This window comes from Drosophila bipectinata, chromosome 2L (assembly GCF_030179905.1).
Source record: "Drosophila bipectinata strain 14024-0381.07 chromosome 2L, DbipHiC1v2, whole genome shotgun sequence".
In the NCBI taxonomy this organism is placed as follows: Eukaryota; Metazoa; Arthropoda; class Insecta; order Diptera; family Drosophilidae; genus Drosophila; species Drosophila bipectinata.
In genome coordinates, this window is record NC_091736.1 from 13,018,295 (window position 1) to 13,038,167 (window position 19,873).

The 19,873-nt window shown below is 39.9% G+C and overlaps 1 protein-coding gene across 4 annotated transcripts in view; it reads left to right on the plus strand.

Annotated features, from left to right (window-relative positions):
• Positions 1-17,401: 17,401 nt before the first annotated feature.
• osp (myosin phosphatase Rho interacting protein outspread) overlaps positions 17,402-19,873 on the plus strand; it is a 77,426-nt gene continuing 74,954 nt past the window's right edge. For all 4 annotated transcript variants that reach the window (XM_043211553.2, XM_017241507.3, XM_043211554.2 and 1 more), the window contains exon 1: positions 17,402-18,780. In XM_043211553.2, coding sequence (XP_043067488.1) covers positions 18,559-18,780 — 222 coding nt within the window. In that variant the 5' untranslated portion in view covers positions 17,402-18,558. The remainder of the gene's footprint in view (positions 18,781-19,873) is intronic.

Genomic DNA, 19,873 nt, shown 5'->3' on the forward strand with positions numbered 1-19,873 from the left:
CGCCTCAGCCCCCACTGTTCCATACAAATACACCTCATTCAGGCCAAATTAATTACCGCAAAGCTATTAATCAACAAAAGGCGAGATAACCGACAGATAAAGTGCGCGTCCTTGGCTTTCGAGTGGGCGGTAAGCCTGGGCGGGGGGCGGAGCCCGGGGATGGTACCACGAAAAAGTTAATTTAGTGTATTAAAAGTAGCCACAGTAGTAGCAATAAGTTGTAATGGCCACAGTGCGATAGGCATCGGGGTGGGATCAAATCCTTTCAAGCGTGAAATGTCCGAAATGGAAATGGAAAATGGAATTACCATTTGGCGAGCTTCCTCTTTTGACTTTTAACTGATGGGCAACAAGTGGAAATGAATGAATGACCGGAGGAAAAGTAATTAAAATCGCTCCTTGTCAGTCCTGCCTATCTGGGAAGTTGAGACAAAACTTTTCCATATTTCAAATCAAGATTTAGAACATTCGTTTCCCGGCTACCACACTGCCAGACTACCAGGTTGAGTTGTCAACGATAGCTTATAGGCGGCATTCCAGTCGAACGCATTCTCCTCCTCAATTGGCCTCCGAATTCCACTCGCCCAGTCTCGGCTTTAACCTCCAGGACCGACACCCCCCCTTTTGATCTACTTCTGAGTAGATTTTTGCCTCACAAGCTTTTTGATGAGCTGGTGAGACAACCGCAGGTAAATGAGTTTTGATATTGACATGAATTATTCGCCTCACTTAGTCCAGCAAATGGGGGCGTGTTTGATATGTATCTTGAAACTCATACACACACAAACACCCAAGAAATCTTAAACATTTGCACCTGTTGGGGCTGCCAGGATTAACTTTAATATTTCAAGATGCTTTCCAATTGTGGGAGAAAAAATATATAAGAAACAGATACAGGTTTTTTTAAAAGTTATTAAAAATCATTGATAAGATACCTCTTGTGAGGATTTAGATTTTGTCAGTTAGTCAGTAACATTAACATGATCATTTTAATTAGTATCTTTGAAATTTAATAACCAGATTATTAAATCTAAATAAATATAAGATAAGCAGTTATGGAAAAAATCCTTGATGGAACAAATATAACGTTATAAATGCCCAAAATGGCGCCGTATGATTCGACATTTTGAATGGGAGTATCTACATCCTGAAAAGTAGGCAACATGTTTCCCTTTGGTTGTAAAACTGGCTAACTGTACTGTTAGTACTTCTGCCCAATGGCAGGTGGCGCTCAGTTTCTAACTAAGAAATAACGATAATTTTATGTTTTTTAAATGATATGGAATGCTTCTATGGATATTTGCAGTTTCTCTGGTCAATTTTTAAGCTTGATATTTTGTTTTTATAACATTGATATCAATTTCCATGGAAAACTTTTTTGTAGATCTTAGGGAAGCGATTTTTTTCGCGGGGAACATTGCATTTAATATTTGTATTGTAATGATTACCCTCCCAAAATGTTCCATAAAGTCCACAATTGATTAATATTACTTTTTAATATAACACATAAATGTATAATTATATCGTTAACTATATTTCCAACTACAGTTCTAAGCGATTTGCCATTTTGGCCGATTCTCATTGAGCAACTCACTGGAATAACCACAAAGTGCGGATATAGCCATTGGCTATATGCAAATTGCACGGTCAAATGATCAAATGGTTCACTGTGCCAGCCACCAGTAACCACTATCCAATGATGGGAGCCGCACCCAACCCAAAGAAAAGAAAACCCCATCCTCCCGCCATGTCTCCTGGTCGGGTGCACCTGATACACACCGGAAAATCGCTTGCATGACTGAGAAGCCGAGAAGTTGGAACTGAGGCGGTAATTGGTGTGGCAGTAAAGTGCTCTACTTTCGATACTCCTCTTCTTGGGATTCACTGTATTCGATTCAGGGATCACCTCACGCACACCCATCGACTGGTCATGCAAATCGCAGCCACTTGACCATGCCTTGGTTATTCGTTGCTCCTCTGCACTCGAGCATGATCTCGATACACTGACTACACAGGAATAAATAATAAAATTCATTTGAATAATAAGAGTTGATTTAAATTAAGAATAAAATATTAAAAATCTATGCTTAATTTTTATGAAAGGAAATCTATAGTTATCACTGACTTCGAGTCCTTTAGAATAATTTATTTTTAGTGTACTATCTTGCAGGTTTTTCTGGGCTTCTGGCTTACATTTTTCACTGCTGGGCGCCACTTTCCAAGCCCAAGCCCCAGCCCAAGCCCAGCCAGCCAGGGCTGACCTTAATCGATTGTCATTTAGCTACAGATTTTCTTTACTATTGAATGGGTGGAAGGTTCGCCCCCTCGCCTGCATGCATTTCCTACTTTTACCCAAAAGCTGCCAAGTCATTTCTAATTGACCCAGGTAAGTCGGCAAGACGATGACGTTAAGAATAATGTCTCATAGTGCAATGATTGATGTCAATCCCCGGGTCGCCCTTACCGAGCCCATTTACCGAGTTTCTGTATCCCTCTCCCGCCCCTGAGTGCTGTCTCCTCTCCAATTGGGTCAACTATTGGAAAACCATTTCCATCGCAAAAAAGTTCATTCTCATGGCCCGCAGAAATGTGTCAAGACACTGGCGCCTGGGGGTCTTTTTTTTAAAAGTATTTCCATTTTTTCAGTTTTAGTTTGCCATGCAAATTAAACTTAATACGACGTACTAAGACTTGGCAAGGCAACCAGTTTTCTAAGGAAAACACTTGAAATTGTTAAGAACGCATTGGCCGGTTGGGGAGTGACCGGGGGAGGGGACAGCCTCACTGCCGCAGAATCATTTACACCTGTTGCCAGCCCGAGAGTTGGAGACTTGGACTAGAAGTCTAGCTGGGGCTAGAACTTTTTTGGTGCCAAAGATTAACGTTCATTTTTGAGCCTTAATCGCCAATCAGATTTCCACGCTCTTTCCAGGCTGAGTGTCTCGGCCGAAATGGGTCATGGTCCATTTTCCACACTCGTCTTCGTCAAAATACTTTCGAGAGCCGAGTCTCAGTCCTGTTCTTATAACTTAATAGATTAGCCAACCAATTAAAAGCCCCCCTTACCATTTCATTAAGTTTTAATTTATTTTTTCCTTAGACTGTCATATCACCTGGTTGTGCGGTAAATGATCTCACTAGGTGCCTTTTGCCAGCCCCCCAAACACACGACTTTGGAACTGGCTCGGGCCTGTGATTAGACTAGTTTTTAATTTTTATGCTGTGTTTAAATATTTTGCGCCACACCTATGCGAGCAATAACAAGAACGCTAGTGTGCACTTGTTTCCAGTCCAGGTAAAAGCAGCTGGAAGCCAAATTTAACGATGACATAAATACTGCAGATAACGAGCAGCAGGTGAGCCCGAGCGAGTTTCCCTCAAACGCTAAGCGAAGAAAAAATGTTTGAAATATAAAATCAGAAATAGTTTCCCCCTTTTAAGTTAGGTCGCACATTGCTGCAATGTTAACTTAATTAAGTGCTTGGAGGTCTCCGCGAGTTGATGTTGTTAAAGAAATCTAAATAAATAACGAAGGAAATGGGATAGGATAGCCTGTGTGGACCATTCCATTTTATGTTAAACGTAGTTAGCAAATCTAATTGTAATACTAGAAAGGTGGCAGTGCGATGGTACTAAAAATTTAAGACATTTCTTTCACAATAAATTCATCAAGTACAACTTACTTTTTCCACATCGAAGGCTTGAATGCAAAAATTTCTTCTGCTCAAGAGAGCTCGAAGCGATCTGCCTTGCTGCACCTAGTTTTGTATATGTATTTTTTTTTTTATTGTTAAGTAAGGCTGGGCCATTGCCCATATTTGTAACATGCTGCAGTTTGTTGAACATAATCTTACCTGGCCGCTGTCCCAGAAGCTCTTGTTCGTGTTCATGCGCTTGTTGTTGTCGCAGATAACTGGAGCAATAATCATGCAAAGCACAGTTAAATGAAGTCGCGCATGAAAAGTATCAGCCTAGAAGAAATCATAATGAACCAACGATATATATATGTACGATCTTACACATATATGTACCATATATGCGAGCGAAAATAAAGAAAAACTAAACTAACAAGAGAAACGTAGTAATTGGCAGTCAGGCCAGATGAAAGAAAGAATTTCCTTCGAAATTATATTTTACAATTTGAGTGAAAATGCCTTAGAATTAAGAGTTTGGAGCTTGCCCCGTTTTAATCATCGGTTGCATGCAACACAGCAACAGGTACAGGTTCCCGTTGCTGCCATGCCATCGTCTGTGGCTGTGGCTGTGGCACACACGAGTGAACAGCAGCAGGCCGTCCAAGATGATCGAGATTCGCATATATCTATATCCCCAGAGCCCAACCCGCCCCAACTGGGCAACTGGGTGGTTTTTGGGTGTTCTCTCGTCATTATCTTGCTCGACGGCATTAATCAGAAGAAGGGGAACCAACTCCTTCTAGGTACTAGTAGGTTTAATTAGAATAGATTCCGATTCTTTCTAAAACAAATTTGAACGTCGCGCCGAGTTAACGAGAATTTGATTTATTACAATTCTATAATTCGAAATGGCTAGCAAAAGAATCGGAAAAAATTGTAATGAAATTTTTATTTTTATTTCGCACTGTCGCCGGCAGTCAACAATGTTCTATGAAGATTTATGGCAACCAATTGACCCAAGTCCCGCCAAGGTGCTGGGCCACAAAGCTGTCAATTGGCCGCGGAGGGGCCGGGCAGCAAATTGAAATTGAGTTTCCAATGGAAACTCCAAAGAAAGGCCCAGCCATTTAGCCATTTGGCATTGAATGGGCGTTATTTGATGAATTGTTGTTACTGCAAATTATTTGTTTTTCATGATTTTTTATTTGTGTGCTTAACAATAAATCATAAATAATTGATATAGGTTCAAATATAAAAAGTTAGTCAAGAGTCTTTCAGAAATAGTTTTCACCTGCTGAACAGTCTCACGATAATTACACCTGCCCTCTCCCAACAAATCGTAGCACGTCTCAACCTAAATTCAAAACAAATTTGATTAATTTCACTTGAATTTCACTTGCTGGCAGTGCCGGGCGGCATCTTTAAAAAAAATCTTTCGAAAAGGGATCGGAGATGATCAGAGCGAAGGCATCGACTCTTGAGATCTTCGGGGGTAATTAGAGTAGAGCTGCGGGTAAGCGCCTTAGTATTGTTGTGCTGGCTGCCTCCACTGCAGTTGCTGCACATTTTCACCGGGCAATTAAAGCGGCAATGAGTGCATATAGAGGAGACAAGTATTGGCACTGAAAAAAAATTACTAGCCATACTATACTAATAGACTAGCCATACTATAGAATACTAAATACAAAATACTAATAAAAAACAGCCATATATTAAGCAATATTAAACAATTATGTAGGTATTTGTTTTATGAATAAAAAAAAAGTAAAATAATAAAAAAATAATGGACGTATTATTTTCCAATTCACTATTTTTTTACATTTATAGGAGGGCATAATCCTACCTGAATAATGGTAAATAGTGGTCAACATTATCATGTAGTTCGGATCATCAGCTTTTACAGCTTATAAGCTATATAAACCTTATACTTTCTATATATATTTCGAAAACACCATATTTATTTTCTTATTAAATTTTTTTCTTAAAAAACGAACAGCTTATAAGGCTCATTTTTTAAAAGCCAGTTTCAAAGAGTAGTTATTTGTTCAATAAATAAAAGAATTGTGAGAAAAAACAGACATAATGTAAAACATTGGTATTTATTTTGTAGACTGACTGATAATTAGCTTCTACAGTTTCTTATATGCATATTTAAAAAAATACAATATTTATTTTCCTATATTTTTTCTTGAGAAAATTATCCAAAGTGCATCAAACTGAAACCAAGCGGCAGACTTTCGTGCAGCACTGTATAAGAGTTGCCTGATGCTGCACCCGCCCGCTTCTAACGAGCGAAAGTGTTGTAAAATATTTTGTTCGCTTTTTGCTCCATCTCGCCCCGTCCATGGCGGGCTTTAAGTTTATGCTCTAAGCACATATTTTTCTTGTGATTTTATTGTTTTTCCATTTCGATTTTTTAATTGCATTTTTAGCTGTTGTTTGTTGTGGGCTTGGTCGCGCTCCAATTTGTTGACAAACAATTTTTGTGCACGATGCGTCACAGTTGATTGAGTGACTCGCAGGTGGGGCATTTGCCTGAAGAGGGGCAATGCGGCAGTGGCAGTGATACTCGGTGATACTCGGTGAGGTACAAGCGGCTTTCGAGCTGCTTATTTATTTAATTAATTTCAATTTTTCCTTTTCGTTCAATCCGAAGTGTGGAAATGTTCGGGACCAAATGCAATCTCTCAAACATGTTGAAAATCGTTTTGTCCACAGTCTGTGGCAACAAAAAAATGCAATCACAAGAAAACTTACCAACAATTACTTTCATTTTCACAATGAGAAACTGTAAAAATCGCTGCACACGAAAGCTAGTTTTTTACCTGGGCGAGAAAATGAACCATGCCTGGATGGATGGCTGGCAGGGCGATGAGATTTTTGCAGAAATGTCATTATGGGGCTTTTTTGCACTCATTACTATATAATTGCTATATAATTATTAAGGCCTTTTTGCAAAAACAATTGCTGATTGTATGGAAAAATATATTTTTTGAGATCAGAAAAATGAAACCAACTAATTATCTGAAAAACTCACACAAGACTGACTCATAAAGTTGATAGTACTGCAAACAAAAATAATTCCAATTTATTGAGGCTTTTATTGGAGTATTTTATGGCCCGCTGTAGAGGTAAAAAAATATTACCAAATTTACCTTTCATAAAATTCAAAAATATAATAAAAGTTTCTTCATAAAAATTGAAGTGCAATATAAAAATTAATTATTCATCAAAAGGCTTTCTGATATAAAAAAAATATGGTACTGGGATAAAAGCCAAGATTCACAAGATCCGCCTGTGGCAGAACTTCCATCTCCGGCTGATCCATCATGGTCGCATAGTTTCGCTATCCAGAGTTCTGTGACATTTGCCACTGTTGCCGGCTAAAAACAAATCGAATTGCCAATTCACGACACGATCGGGCGCAAAGACCTCCTCGGCCAACAAGAGGCACAACAACAAAAACAACTACAATGGCAATGGCAATTTGTGGGCCCATTACAACAGCATTAAGGTTCAAAGCAAAGTTAAAAAAAAAAAAAGGAAAAAAGTTGGGGGTAAAAATGGTATAAAATTGACAACCACCGAACCCAGCTTGCAGCTCTTTTAATAGACTGAAACTGAGGCGCGGCAAGCTCTTAGGCCCCCCCTCCCACTCTGGCCAGCAATTTCCCGCCGCCCCAACTGCCGGCTGCTGCCTTCTGCCGCCACATCGCCATACGCACTGGCATGTGGCCAAAGTCTCGCTCGCTCTCACTCATATACGCATCGAAAATTGGGTGCGTTTATGCAAAAAAGTGACAAGTCGACGTGGTTGCGGCCAGCCCCCGATTCCAGAAACCCCCGACGATCCCCAGCCCCCTCTTATAGTACGGCGGGTATCTGTAGGTGAAATCGCTTGGCGCACGCCTCGGGCATATTTTCATGCGTTTATTATTGTTGCGTTCGCTTTTTTGGACGCCGCCACCGCCACCGCCATGGCCCGTACGGCTGTCAGTCCATCAGTCCGTCAGGCCATTTGTCCACCACGGCCTGGCTGCATTTGAAACATGTTTAAAATTTATGATTAACACACGTGCATTCAAATTTTTCCCCTCATTGGCTTTTAATTCTATTCAGCCATCAGCCAGAGATTTCTATTTGTTTATGTGAATAATTTTAATGGGCATATTGTGGATATTTATAGTTCTTGAAGGAAATGGAGTCCTAAAGAAGGGGTTAAGAGGGGGAGTTCAAACAAACTACTAGTATTATTTCAAGGTATGTTTTATTAATACATACTTTATGATAACTTAATGCTATGCAAAATATTATATCTTATATTGAAAGCTTATGGCACACTCACAAATGTTTACAACACGGGAAATCAATTTATCTGATTAAAATCAGACAGCCATTATGGTGCTGGGCATAAATAAGTTTATTGCATATTTCCAACACGGATTAACATATTTTTAGTTCCAAGTTCCAAGTTTGTGAGTTTTTATCACCCATCGAAGATCTATAAACTTCAAATTAGAATATCGTTCCCCCGACAGAAACGATAATCCATAAAGTGTTTGATGGAAAGCATGAACACAACTTTGGGTGCAGTTTACAAAGTTTTGAATATGAATACTTATGAGTGCTTAGGCTCGATTTCGACTGGGTGTGGCCGCCTTTACGACCCCCTGACAAGTGTCGACAGTTCGGCTGGAAGTGTTGAGCTGGAGGCTAATCTACAAGCTGCGATCAACCGATTGTGGGCTATTTTCCATTCAAACGCCGACAAGCCACAGTCAGAGCTGCTCCTGGTGTCCAGGTGAGGGCGCAGCTAATTAACAAGCGCACTCTTCCCCCATCAATGTCCACCTGTGGACGTCATCAACGTCGTCGGCGCCATCAAAATTTCACCCAACCAATCCGGCAAATGTCCGTCAAACTTAAATTGTATCTCAACTGTTTTTTTTTTGCAATCTTTTGCTTTTTGTCTGTCATCTGTTATGACAAGCTGCGGCCGTTACACTGTCAAAAGTGAATCGCCGAAAGAAAACGAATGCAAATGCTGAATGGTGAATGGTGGGGCGGGGCAGGCAGGCGATCCAAAAGCACTCTCCCCAAGCGGAACACTCATGTGTTTCAGCCGGGCCGCAATTCCAATTTTGATTAAATTATAGCTAAATGCGATTTCGGTTTTCCAGGCATTTTTTGGCGTATGTCAGCCAGCGACAGCTGCCTCGGCCTCGGCCCCGGCGGCCCACAAGCCAGGGAGCCGGGCCACCAAAATCAGAGACAGCCGGAGACAGGGGCTACTGCTACTTACACTTCTTCACTTTACACTACTCCACTTCCACTTGACTCCTACTCGACAAATCAAAGGAAATACAGTGGGTCTAGATACAGGATTAACAAAGATGAATTAATTTGAAATCTAAAACCAAGAGCTTTGAAAAAAGGAGACTCATTTCCGAAGAAACTGTCAGTTTTTATTACAATATTCATACATTCATATATATCTCATTTCGAATATATTCTCACCCACTGTCTTAGCCTGGCACACAATTCTGCCACCTCATTCAGTCAACCAGTCCATCATTCATACATTTGGCACGTCTTCGTCTTCATACACAGAAGGGGCTTGACTGTAAGTGGTGCAGGGGTGGTGCGGGTGCGGTTGAGTGGAGTATCTTGACCACCACAACTGCATTCATCATTCAAACGAATATTCATATTCATGTGGTGTTCTTATTTGATTGCCAGTTGCTGTCGTGCGAAATTTCGCCGGACACTCGACAATATTTTGATTGTCGCTTCACTTTTTGGACAAGTGAAATGGTCGAGTCTATCGATCAACTGGATATTTTCTCTTTCATACCAGCATTGGATTTGGATTAATTTTGGTGTTCCGTATTAGTTGCTCGTGACATTCTTGTCATGCCATTAAAACAATACACCAAACTGTGAAGCTTCGTTCCATCAATCAATGACAAGAGTCTGATTGGATGGGAGGTTGAAAAGAAGTAAAAGTTTTGAATCAAATCTACAAATATTAATTCTCTGAATGAATAAATAGATATTATTTAAGTTTACCTTAAACTGTCCTATCTTTGACTGAGATCTTCCAAGGCCAGTTCTTCGTTTTAATTAAGCCATGTTGAACACTTACCGACCCTGGCTCAATAGACCTGAAGACCGAAGAATTTCCAAGAGTTTCCCTACAAACTGTTGTTGGGGGCTTGGAACTTGATGTTGTTGAGGTTGTCATTGGCCATTGTTGTTGTTCATGTTGTTGCTGTTGGGTTCAAGCAGCACGCGATTAAGCCGTAATTTGTAAAACGTTTTAAAGTGATACTTCGGGACATGATGAGGTGTTTGGGTCAAGTTGATGACGTCCAAACGGTCTAGGCCATTTTCTTGTCTGTTGGTTTTCTTTATTTGTGTCTGGGAATGCAACTAGATCAGAAAGTCCAATGGGAGAAAGTTTAACATTTTGACAATAGATGATAGCATTAAGTACTTTGATTTAAAACTGAACAATAATGTAGTGATTTCATATTTTCTTCAAGACTTGTGTTACCTAACTCATTGAGTAGAAAAATTATCACAAGTTTCTAACACAACTTTTGTATGATTGAGCCCTCAGGAAAATTTCCTCATACATCATTTTGATTTTAACATTTCAGGCAACACCTCGACTTCTCCGGCCTCCCTGTAACCTGTAATTGGTTACATTTTGTGTTTTCCAGCTTTTGTAACACTCCCAAAGCAATCAATTGTCCTATTAAGTTGGCTCTTTGTGCCTGCCTCTCTGGATGGCTGCCCTTTTGCCACTTGTTTTGCAATCGAAAATGAGTTGTTCGGGCCGAAATTACCATGGCTAACAACACACGTGGTGTCCGATGGCCATTGCACTTTATCGATGAAGCCAAAGTCGACTTGCCCCATGCCGAAAATGTTGTAAAAGTGAAAATCATAAACTGCTAATTGTATTCAAAGGCAACTTGCATTCGGCATTCGGCATTAGGCTTATATAAAGGCGGGGGGAATCGAGATATGTTGAACAGGAGATTTGGGGAATGGTAAATGGCAAAGTGGAGTCGGAAATATCTTTTGGATACAGCAGAGATATACAGTGCTAGAGCTGCATGTGGATTATAAAAATTGTTTCCCAACAGCAACGACGATGGGGGAAGAAAAAGAGTTTCAATTAAATACGCATATCAAATGCATTTTTATGGGCTAGACTTTTACTTCGCCTTTCGGTTTTTAAATCCTCAAGAGCATAATTTAATTTGTTTTACTGCCTTGCGTTTATCGATTTCTTGTGCAATTTTATGGCGGCTTTCAATTTGTTTTAACTCCTTCTTTAGCGTCCGTGACTCAGCAACAACAACCTCGCCAAATCTCTTCCCGACTTTCCGACCAGAAGGCTAAAACTCGTCATCGAATCAAAGCTTCGAGTCTCTTTGGGGCCAGACCCAACCAGAGCCAGAGAAGTGGTATCCTGCTGCGTTCTGTTTATTATATGATTTATCTGCATACAACTCCACGCCTGTTTCTGTGCGGGGAAGATGCACTTCACTTTGAGTTAAAAAGAGAGTGGGTCAAGTGCAGTCAAAAGTGAAATTAATATTTGCTTGCCCTTGCTGAATAAATCGTAAACAAAGGTGGGTATGCCTTGTTTTTGTGAAGCATAGATGTGGGTTTAAAGAACTTGGATATAAAATTTATTAGCTTCTCTTTGAAGCTAAATAAATATTAAAATAATATGAATGTTAGACAAAAATAGACCCACTTTCAACATCATTAGTATGTCTTTGATCGATTTCCCTTCATAAACTCTGGAGAGTATCGAGCTTGTCGTCATAGAGTTGATTGGGAAACTAAATGTTGCCCAAGCCATTTATAATTGATTTTTGTTTTGTTACTTTTATGTGTGTGTTTTTAGCTTCATTTATTAGTTGTGTCTGCTGGCCAGCAGGTGCACTAAAATGGTGCTAGCAAAGCCCACATGGATGTATTCATTTTGTGTAAAAAAAAAAGTGAACTAGCACTCGAAACTCAACTGGGCGTCGGAATTGCGTGTTTGGTCTGCATCTGGCTTTTGTCCAAGGAAAAAATAAATGCACTTCGATTCGGTTCCCCCGCTCAGTACCAATACTGAATACCAGAAATACTGAGAGAAAAAAAAAAAAAGAAACAGAATTAATTGAAAATAAAATTCATTAAAAATGCTGCATTGATGAATAAATCATTGTTCATTTGGCTGTCATGTCAAATAAATCATAAGACACGACAAAACTGAGCGGGCAAGTGGGAAACTAGGAAAACTCGGAAAATGGGAAAAATCCTCGCACCACGTTTTCTTACTTTGCGTGCCCAGTTGCGTTGATGAAGAGTTAACGGTAAATTATGTTGTCGCACTCCCCAATAAAACAATTTTTTTTGGCTGCTTTTTGCCTATTTTTTTTATTATTTTGCATTAAAAAATAAAAGCGTTTTCCTTCTACTTTCCCCCAAAAAAACGAGCCGGCGAAAAGGTATTATATCAAAAGGAAAACGAGCCACAAACGACGAAAAATAAAATGGCTCAAATAGATAAGTTGCCGACCGCAACAAGTATACGCAACGTTGTACAGGCTTACAGTTGCCAACCTCTCCTCTGGCGGCTCTCCCCCTGGGCGGTCCACCTCGACACATGTCACGGCCGTGACGCTTTTCCCCTCCCCAATTTTCAATTTTCCTTTTTCCACGTTAATGAAACGCGATTTCCTAGCTGCCTGTTGCCGCTGACGTCTGTTGTGCGCTGCCGCTGGTTGGTTGGTTTTTGTAGTTTCTGCCACTACCGCCGTTGTTGGTTGTTATTATTCACGCGCTTAGAGTCAATTATCAAAACCGCCAAAAAACGCGGAAAGCTTGGATATTCAGGTTTGGTAAAGTCAACGAACCATCAATGCTCTTGAAGAGTTTGAAACTATTAAGGTTATAAAGATCGGTAATCTTTTTAAAAATGATAAGACTCATTTGAAAACTAAATTTGCAAACTAAAAATCCTATGATGTTTGATAAAACTTAAATACTTTTTTCTTGGAAGTATTTTATTTTAACTTAATAAGTTGTTAATTAATTAAATTACAGTACAAATCTTATATCCTGTTACGACAAAAACAAAGCAGAAAGCTTTTGGGTTGGACCCTGTGTTGGTCTTTAAATTTCTCAGACCTTTTTTTCACTCTCGTTCAGTGTCAAAACTAAAGCACTTATATTTGAGGGTATTCATACAAAATGCATTTTTGAAAAAGTGCAGGAAAACAAACGACTGCCATACTCGACGCTTGCAGACACAGCAAACTCACACACACACACAGTCTGACTTTGCGAAAAATTTCACTTTCACAAAAAGGTCTATGGACGGCTGGTGGTACCGCTCTCCCTATTCCCCTTCCCCACTGGCTCCATCTCCTCTCCCTCCTGCCCCTCAGCCACAGCCCCCTCGGGCTTCCATCCACACCCTGGACCTGGCGTGAGTCCGCGAATCGCCGCCAAATTGGTACCAGGCGAAGACCGACAGTCTGCGATTTGCGGCATTTTTCGTTGGCTTTTCTTGTATCTGTGGCTGCTGAATGAAAATTGTTCGCAGGTGGTTTTCGTTGGACAAGCAAAATGTTTTCGGGAAGGCTTCGGTTTTGATACACGTTTGAGTTTCGTTGGTCATTTGTGAAGTCATTGGCTAAACGGCCAAAAATGTTAAAAACAATATACATACTTCGATTTATAACGTTTATAATAATATCCTGTAAGATATAGCCTAGATTCCACCTTCTTAGCAGTAAAGCTTTTGTAAATCTGTTACTATTTCAGAAAAACTAATATTTCTTAAAAATTTAAATACATACGTTTTTAAAATTGTTGTAGTAATATAATATCTAAGATTTATTACCGTACTGACAATGCATTGCAATGCTAGGAAACCTTTTTAACTTATTCTTCCTTTTTGTAGGATTTTAAAACATTTTTTGACAATCTAAAAATTTATAAAATTTGGCAACCTTTTTTTTGGCATACCCAAAACTTTTTCTATGGAAGTTTTTTTTTTTTTAAATTAGCATAGAAAAAGTGAAAGTGTTGCAGCTGCAATGAATTTAATATGTAGCAAGCAACAGACATCTTGTGCAGTATTTAGGCCTCGCCCAATCTGCCACCCCTTCTCACTACCAAACTCTCTAAATTACCCATGAATCGAGCCTCACTTGCTGTCAAAAGGGCGCAAAGTGTGGATAATTTTTTTGCCGGATATTTTCTATCTATTTTCTTTGGGAAAATGCCTCAGAGTCGATATGGAAAGTGCCAGCCCACGCGCAGATTACTCAAAAAACTGTAGTATGACGGAGTGGCGGGGGAGTTGACGGCTCAGATTGCCTCAAGTTCAGTGCTTTGATTTTCAATTCAGTTCACGATTTGCATGGCTAGACGAGATACTTATTAACCCAAGTGCTCCGACAAGAAGCGTGATCCATGTTTTTGGTCACACACCCCGAAGGCGGGCTCGGTTGCACTTGTTGTTGCTGCTGCCCCATGTTGCATGTTGCTGGTTCCATGGGTAAATGCCTTGGACTAATTGCCAGCGGATCATTTAATGATACATGAAGCTTAATGTTTGGGAAACATTTTCCAGACTTGTGTGAATTTTTTAGCATTTGTTTAAATTGGGGACTGTTCGCTTACCATAATCTTTTGGTTTGCCTCTGAAGCTATTTCTATCTCTGAATGGTAACCTTAAGAGAAAATAATAAAAAGTCTCAAATCAAATGTTTCCCTAAATTATCATGCAGATTGAAAGTGAATTGACGAACAAATCATTGAAAGTATTCAACGATTCAGTATTTTCAAGAATGAAATAATAATTGGCAAAGATACTCATCCCAGTGAGCCACAATGCGACTCCATGCATTTCCTCCATTTTTGAAGGGAAAATTTAACAAAAAATCTGAAAGATAATTTGTTTCTGGATTTTGATGCATATTTAAAGGAAATCCCTACACTAATCGTTTAAGGTATTCCGCTTATGAACCTGATGATTATTGGCAAAGATATGGCCATCGGAGTGGGCCCTATAGCGCCCTCATGCATTTTCCCCATTTTTGAAGGGGATCGTCCAGAAAATTTGAAAAAAAAATTTGAAAAATAATTTGTTTCTGGATTTTGATGCAGATTTAAAGGGAATCCCTACACAAATCGTTAAAGGTATTCCGCTTATGAATCGGATGATTATTGGCAAAGATATGGTCATCGGAGTGGGCCATATAGCGCCCTCATGCATTTTCCCCATTTTGGAAGGGGATCGTCCAGAAAATTTGACAAAAAATTTAAAAAATAATTTGTTTCTGGATTTTGATGCAGATTTGAAGGAAATCCCTACACAAATCGTTTAAGGTATTCCGCTTATGAATCTGATGATTTTTGGCAAAGATATAGTCATCGGAGTGGGCCACATTGTGCCATCATTCAACTTCAAAAGGAATCCCCCAAAAATTTGGCAAAAAATCTTACAAAATAATTGTTTTGTAGGTTTTGATGATTAAGTAATTTTACATATTCCCTGGGTAATTTGCCAGATCAAAGTTCAAACTATCCATATTGAAATGAACAATAAGGACCTAAAAAATATTTAGGGAAATAGGTTTTCCTCTTCATTGTTTGTCTTCCACATTAATGTGAATTCATTTTGAGTGCCACAGGACCGATGAGGGGGCCTGAGGGGGCGTAAAAGGGGACAACTCGACTCGTGACTCGATTGACATTTGAATGAGAGTGGAAAATGTGCAAAACGAGCGGCGGCTACCAAAAAATAAGAAACACTCACACACAAAACCCCCTCCATGGTCCACCCGATGAAATCAATATGCGGTAATGCATTTTTGTGCTATGCAGGTATTACAGCAACAACAATGGCCACAAAAAGAAGCCATTATCATGCAATGTTTTGTTGCAAGACAGCTGCCAATGCAACAAAAGCAGCAACAACGATCAGAACCGAAACCGATCGCAGTATTTTCGGCAATTGCACAAGAGCCAGCCGAAATTCAGAGTCGAAACCGACTAATTACCTCAAATGCCAGCCACAGTAGCCCTGGTGGTCAATGAACTCGGCACTTCTCACTCTAGTTTTAATGTCTGCCTATAAATTTTGAAGGATGCTGCCTCGCATTAGACCCATAATGATGTTACATTAACGAATAAGAGGTAGAGGGTCGTGAGTATTTCGACTTCATTTAAAATGCATTAATGTTTGGTATTAAAGAAGCTATGCAGTGATGAATGAAAAGTGTATATTAGAGGTAGTTAAGTTGATAAAAATAATGAAAATCTAAAGAGTATTTTGAATATTTTTATCGTTCATTCATTGAAACTCCCTTTGACCTTCTTGTCTCAAAGTTTATGGCTGGTTCTTCCAGGGCAGCGCCAGATATTAGTCTTCCCTTTTCAAGACCCCTTTTTTGATGAGCCCCCTTGTAAAGGTGGAAGTCAAAATATTTGATCGAGTGCTTCGTTTCCCACTCCTGGGATGATGCACGCCCTGCAATTGTCAGAACCCTCGGCAAGTGTAATTAATCAATTTCAGAAATGCACCGAAAAAATATAAAGTATAATTTAACGTCTAAATTTTATTCGATTTTTTATTTTAAGCTGTTAAATTGGTAATGTTTTCAGTGTAGTTTCATTTTGTTTTGGTCTCATTTTCCAAAACGACTGGAAAAGGGTTCATCCAGTCGTATCTTATGAGGGTTCTGCTTCGCACTTGAAAATTTGTTGTCTGAGGTTGTTAATGAAGCGTGCAGTTAATTGTTATTGTTACTGCCCTTCTCGTGTTCCTCTTATGGGGGGACCGTAAACAAATTGTTTTGAGAAATGAAATGATTGCCGGCTTTGATTTTTCCACCAGCATAATTCATTTTTCCATCCCGAGAGTCAAAAACCTCATCAATAACACGTCGGAAGCCTGGAAAAGGTTTAGACCTCGGATGTGATAACAGAAAGAGAAATAATAAAAAGCTATACTTTTATTGTTTAAAAAAAGAAAATAAACCTAATGAGGATTTATAAATGTATTTAATTTTTTAACAGGAGCTGTGTAATTTGTTTTATATGTCAACTTGTATATCTTGTCAACTATATATATATCCGGACAATTCCAGACAATTAAATTTATTGTATATCTATCAACTAGGTGTATCTTTTTTGAAGCAACAAGTGTATCTTGGAAAGTTATGCGAAAAGAGAGAGATATCTGCGCATGGCTAATAGACTGTTATTCTACCACCAGCCGGAAAACAGCGAAAATCTTTAGGATATCCTAGTGCATTCTTTAAAATAAATAGCCACCAAATAAACTTTGGATTTATTGCAGTGTAGATAACAAACATACTAAAGAGAACTTGTAGTTTCACTTGAAAAGAGAAATATCTTTAAAATACAATATCTGGAAAAGAGTATCTTAATCTGAAAACTACACACGAGAGTTAGAGTCTTTCGCTCTCTTCAGTCTTCGGGTCGTTTCCAACATGTTGCAAGGCTCCCAGTTGCATCGGAAAGGGAAGGAAATATGGAATCTCTCGCTCGCACTCGTTAGGCTACCTTGCAACATGTCGGGTGGAGCAAGAGGCGAATAGGGGATCCCATAAGCGCCTCTCACTCCCACGCAACCTTGCCGAGCATGTTCGAAGCGAACTGAATGCCCGAACTGCAGAAATCGAGTGTAGAATGTAGATGTAAAAAGTATCTGTATCTGTAAAGCAGCTCCAATCAGCGGCCCGGCCAAAACAAAAATACAGGCCACTTGCCATTTGAGTTTGAGCCACGTTAAGAGTCGTTTCGGATCGGAAGCAGTGCGCGTCGGTGCCGCGTTAATCGCTCGCCTTTCATTCGTTTTCGCGTCTGAAAACCAAAACAGTATCTTGGGAATGCCAAGCTGAAACAAATACTTCAACAAAATATTCGAAGAGATACAAATTCTTAACACAATACGCTTCGAGATAGTCAGTCGCCGGCTAATCGTTGAATCACTGCTTTCGCCGAATTTTGATTGTGAAAATTGGATTATTTAAAGCTCGGACGCGGAAAAGATAAACTTAAACTCCAACGAATAGTATCTCGCCCGCACAAAGTATCTGCAAGATATTGTGTTGTGTTGCCACCAAATACTGATGTGTATTGTCACGTATTTTTGGCCGATACAGCTTCTGATACCAATACCGGCTCGCGAGCTTCGACCACGAATATAACAAGCTAACAATAATAATAATAAGAATAACAGCAACAACAACCACAACAACAACAGCAGATCGCCGCACAAGGCCAAAAAGAAGTATCTCAGAACTTCTGCCCTGGTTTCGTGTGTGTGCTGGTGTGTGTGTGTTTGTGTGCATTTTTGCGTGCGAGTGTGTGGGGCTTTTTTCGGCTCCCCAGCAGCAGTGTGTGTGTGTGTGTGTGCCAAAGCCAAGAATCAAAGTGCAAAACGAAATTGAATAATTTCCCGTCTCTGTGCCTCGCATTCGCTGTGTGTACCCCCCAAAAAAAAAGCATAAAAATAAAATAAAGCTGATAAAGGCAATCCGGCCAGCAAGTGCAGAAACAGTTAGCGCGAAGTGAGGTAAACAAAAGGGGGTCGCTGCCAGCAGCAACAACAACAACAACAACAGCAACAAGATGCCAGGCATGCTTGGCTTACATAACCACTAGGAGCCGCCCGCCTCCTTGCGGAACAAACGAAAATCGAGAATCTAGAGTAGCTTCCAGTCCTCCTGCCATGCAATTTTCGAGTGTCTGAAGCCATCTCTCCGCACTATCTCTCTCTTTCTCTTTCTCTCTGGAGACGGCGACACCACCCCCACACGGCCTCTCCGCCCCCCCTCCGTTTTTTGTTTTTGTTTGAACGAGCCGCAGAATGTCAACATTAACTACAACAACCACGGTGGCCGCCTCTGTGTCGGCCCCACCAACGCCCACCACCACTTCTGGAATTGGATCGGGAAGCTCGGCCCAGAACGGAAACGGGCGCACCGCCGACTGTCGCAAGTTTTCGCCGAACATCTTCAACAAGAGCAAGTGCAGCCACTGCTTCCGCCAGCGGGAGGAGCACTCGGCCGCAGCCTTGGAATGCAATAGGGTAAGTTATCCTTAAAATCGAACTTCCCTCCCAATGGCATTTGTATCTAACGAATGCGCTTTGGAGTTTCTTCCAGACAAGAAATTTATTTTTGTGGGTGCTGTATAAATCTTTATTTAGTTTCCGATTCTGGCCAGTCTTTGTTATTCTTGTCTTGTTGTTGCAGTGAAAATTTATGTTCGTCTAGGCCTTCTTCCAGAGTGTTAGTTTTTAGACATCGTTCCATGTGGGACATTTGAGAAGTTGGTGTTAGTGTAGAGGGACAATTTATTGAGGAATTTATGTTGGGGGATTAATTTTATTTCGAACAGGAGATATTTTGTCTCTCTAGATAACCTAAAATGTATCCGAAAGATACTGAAAGTGATGCTAAATGTTTAGAAACTCAAACTAATAGAGAGATTGAACAGAACCTAGAGAGTCGTCAATGTTGACACATTTTTTAATTTTATTCAAAAAAAGAAAAAATTAATTCATCAACATAATTTATCGACCTGACTTAAGCATCACTATTGCCCCTGGGCGAAAATGTCTTCTAATCTTAAAACTTTCGTTCAATCAAGCCACAAAAAGGCCACAACGAACACCATTTATAAAACAAATAAAATCGCGGTGCCACAAAGGAAAACTCTCGCTTTCTCGTTTCTCGTTTCACTGGAATCTGGGCTTAGAATTTGGGTGGAAAAAAAATAAATGAAAATAAACGTAAAAAATGCCACTGAAAACTAATTAAAATAACAAAAACTAATCAAAGCATAGGAAACATAAAACTCCCCAAACTCTAAGCCAGAAAGAAAGAGAAGAAAACTGAAAAAAAGTGAAAATCGTTTATTGTGCTTACCCGAGGAGGCGGGCTGGGTCACAAAAAATTTACGACAATACAACGCCCCGGCCCGAAACCAGAGTCGTCGACTCGATGCCTCAGCCCCAGCCGAAAGGGCAACCGGCTTTTGATATGTTTTGGAATTTGTATTTAATAAACATAAAATCGTCGTCATAAAATACCAAAGAAAATCAGGCATAGTTTCGCCTATTTAGAAAATAAACCAGAAAACTGGCTTAGCATTGGGAAAGTTTCAGGTTGGTGTGGGCT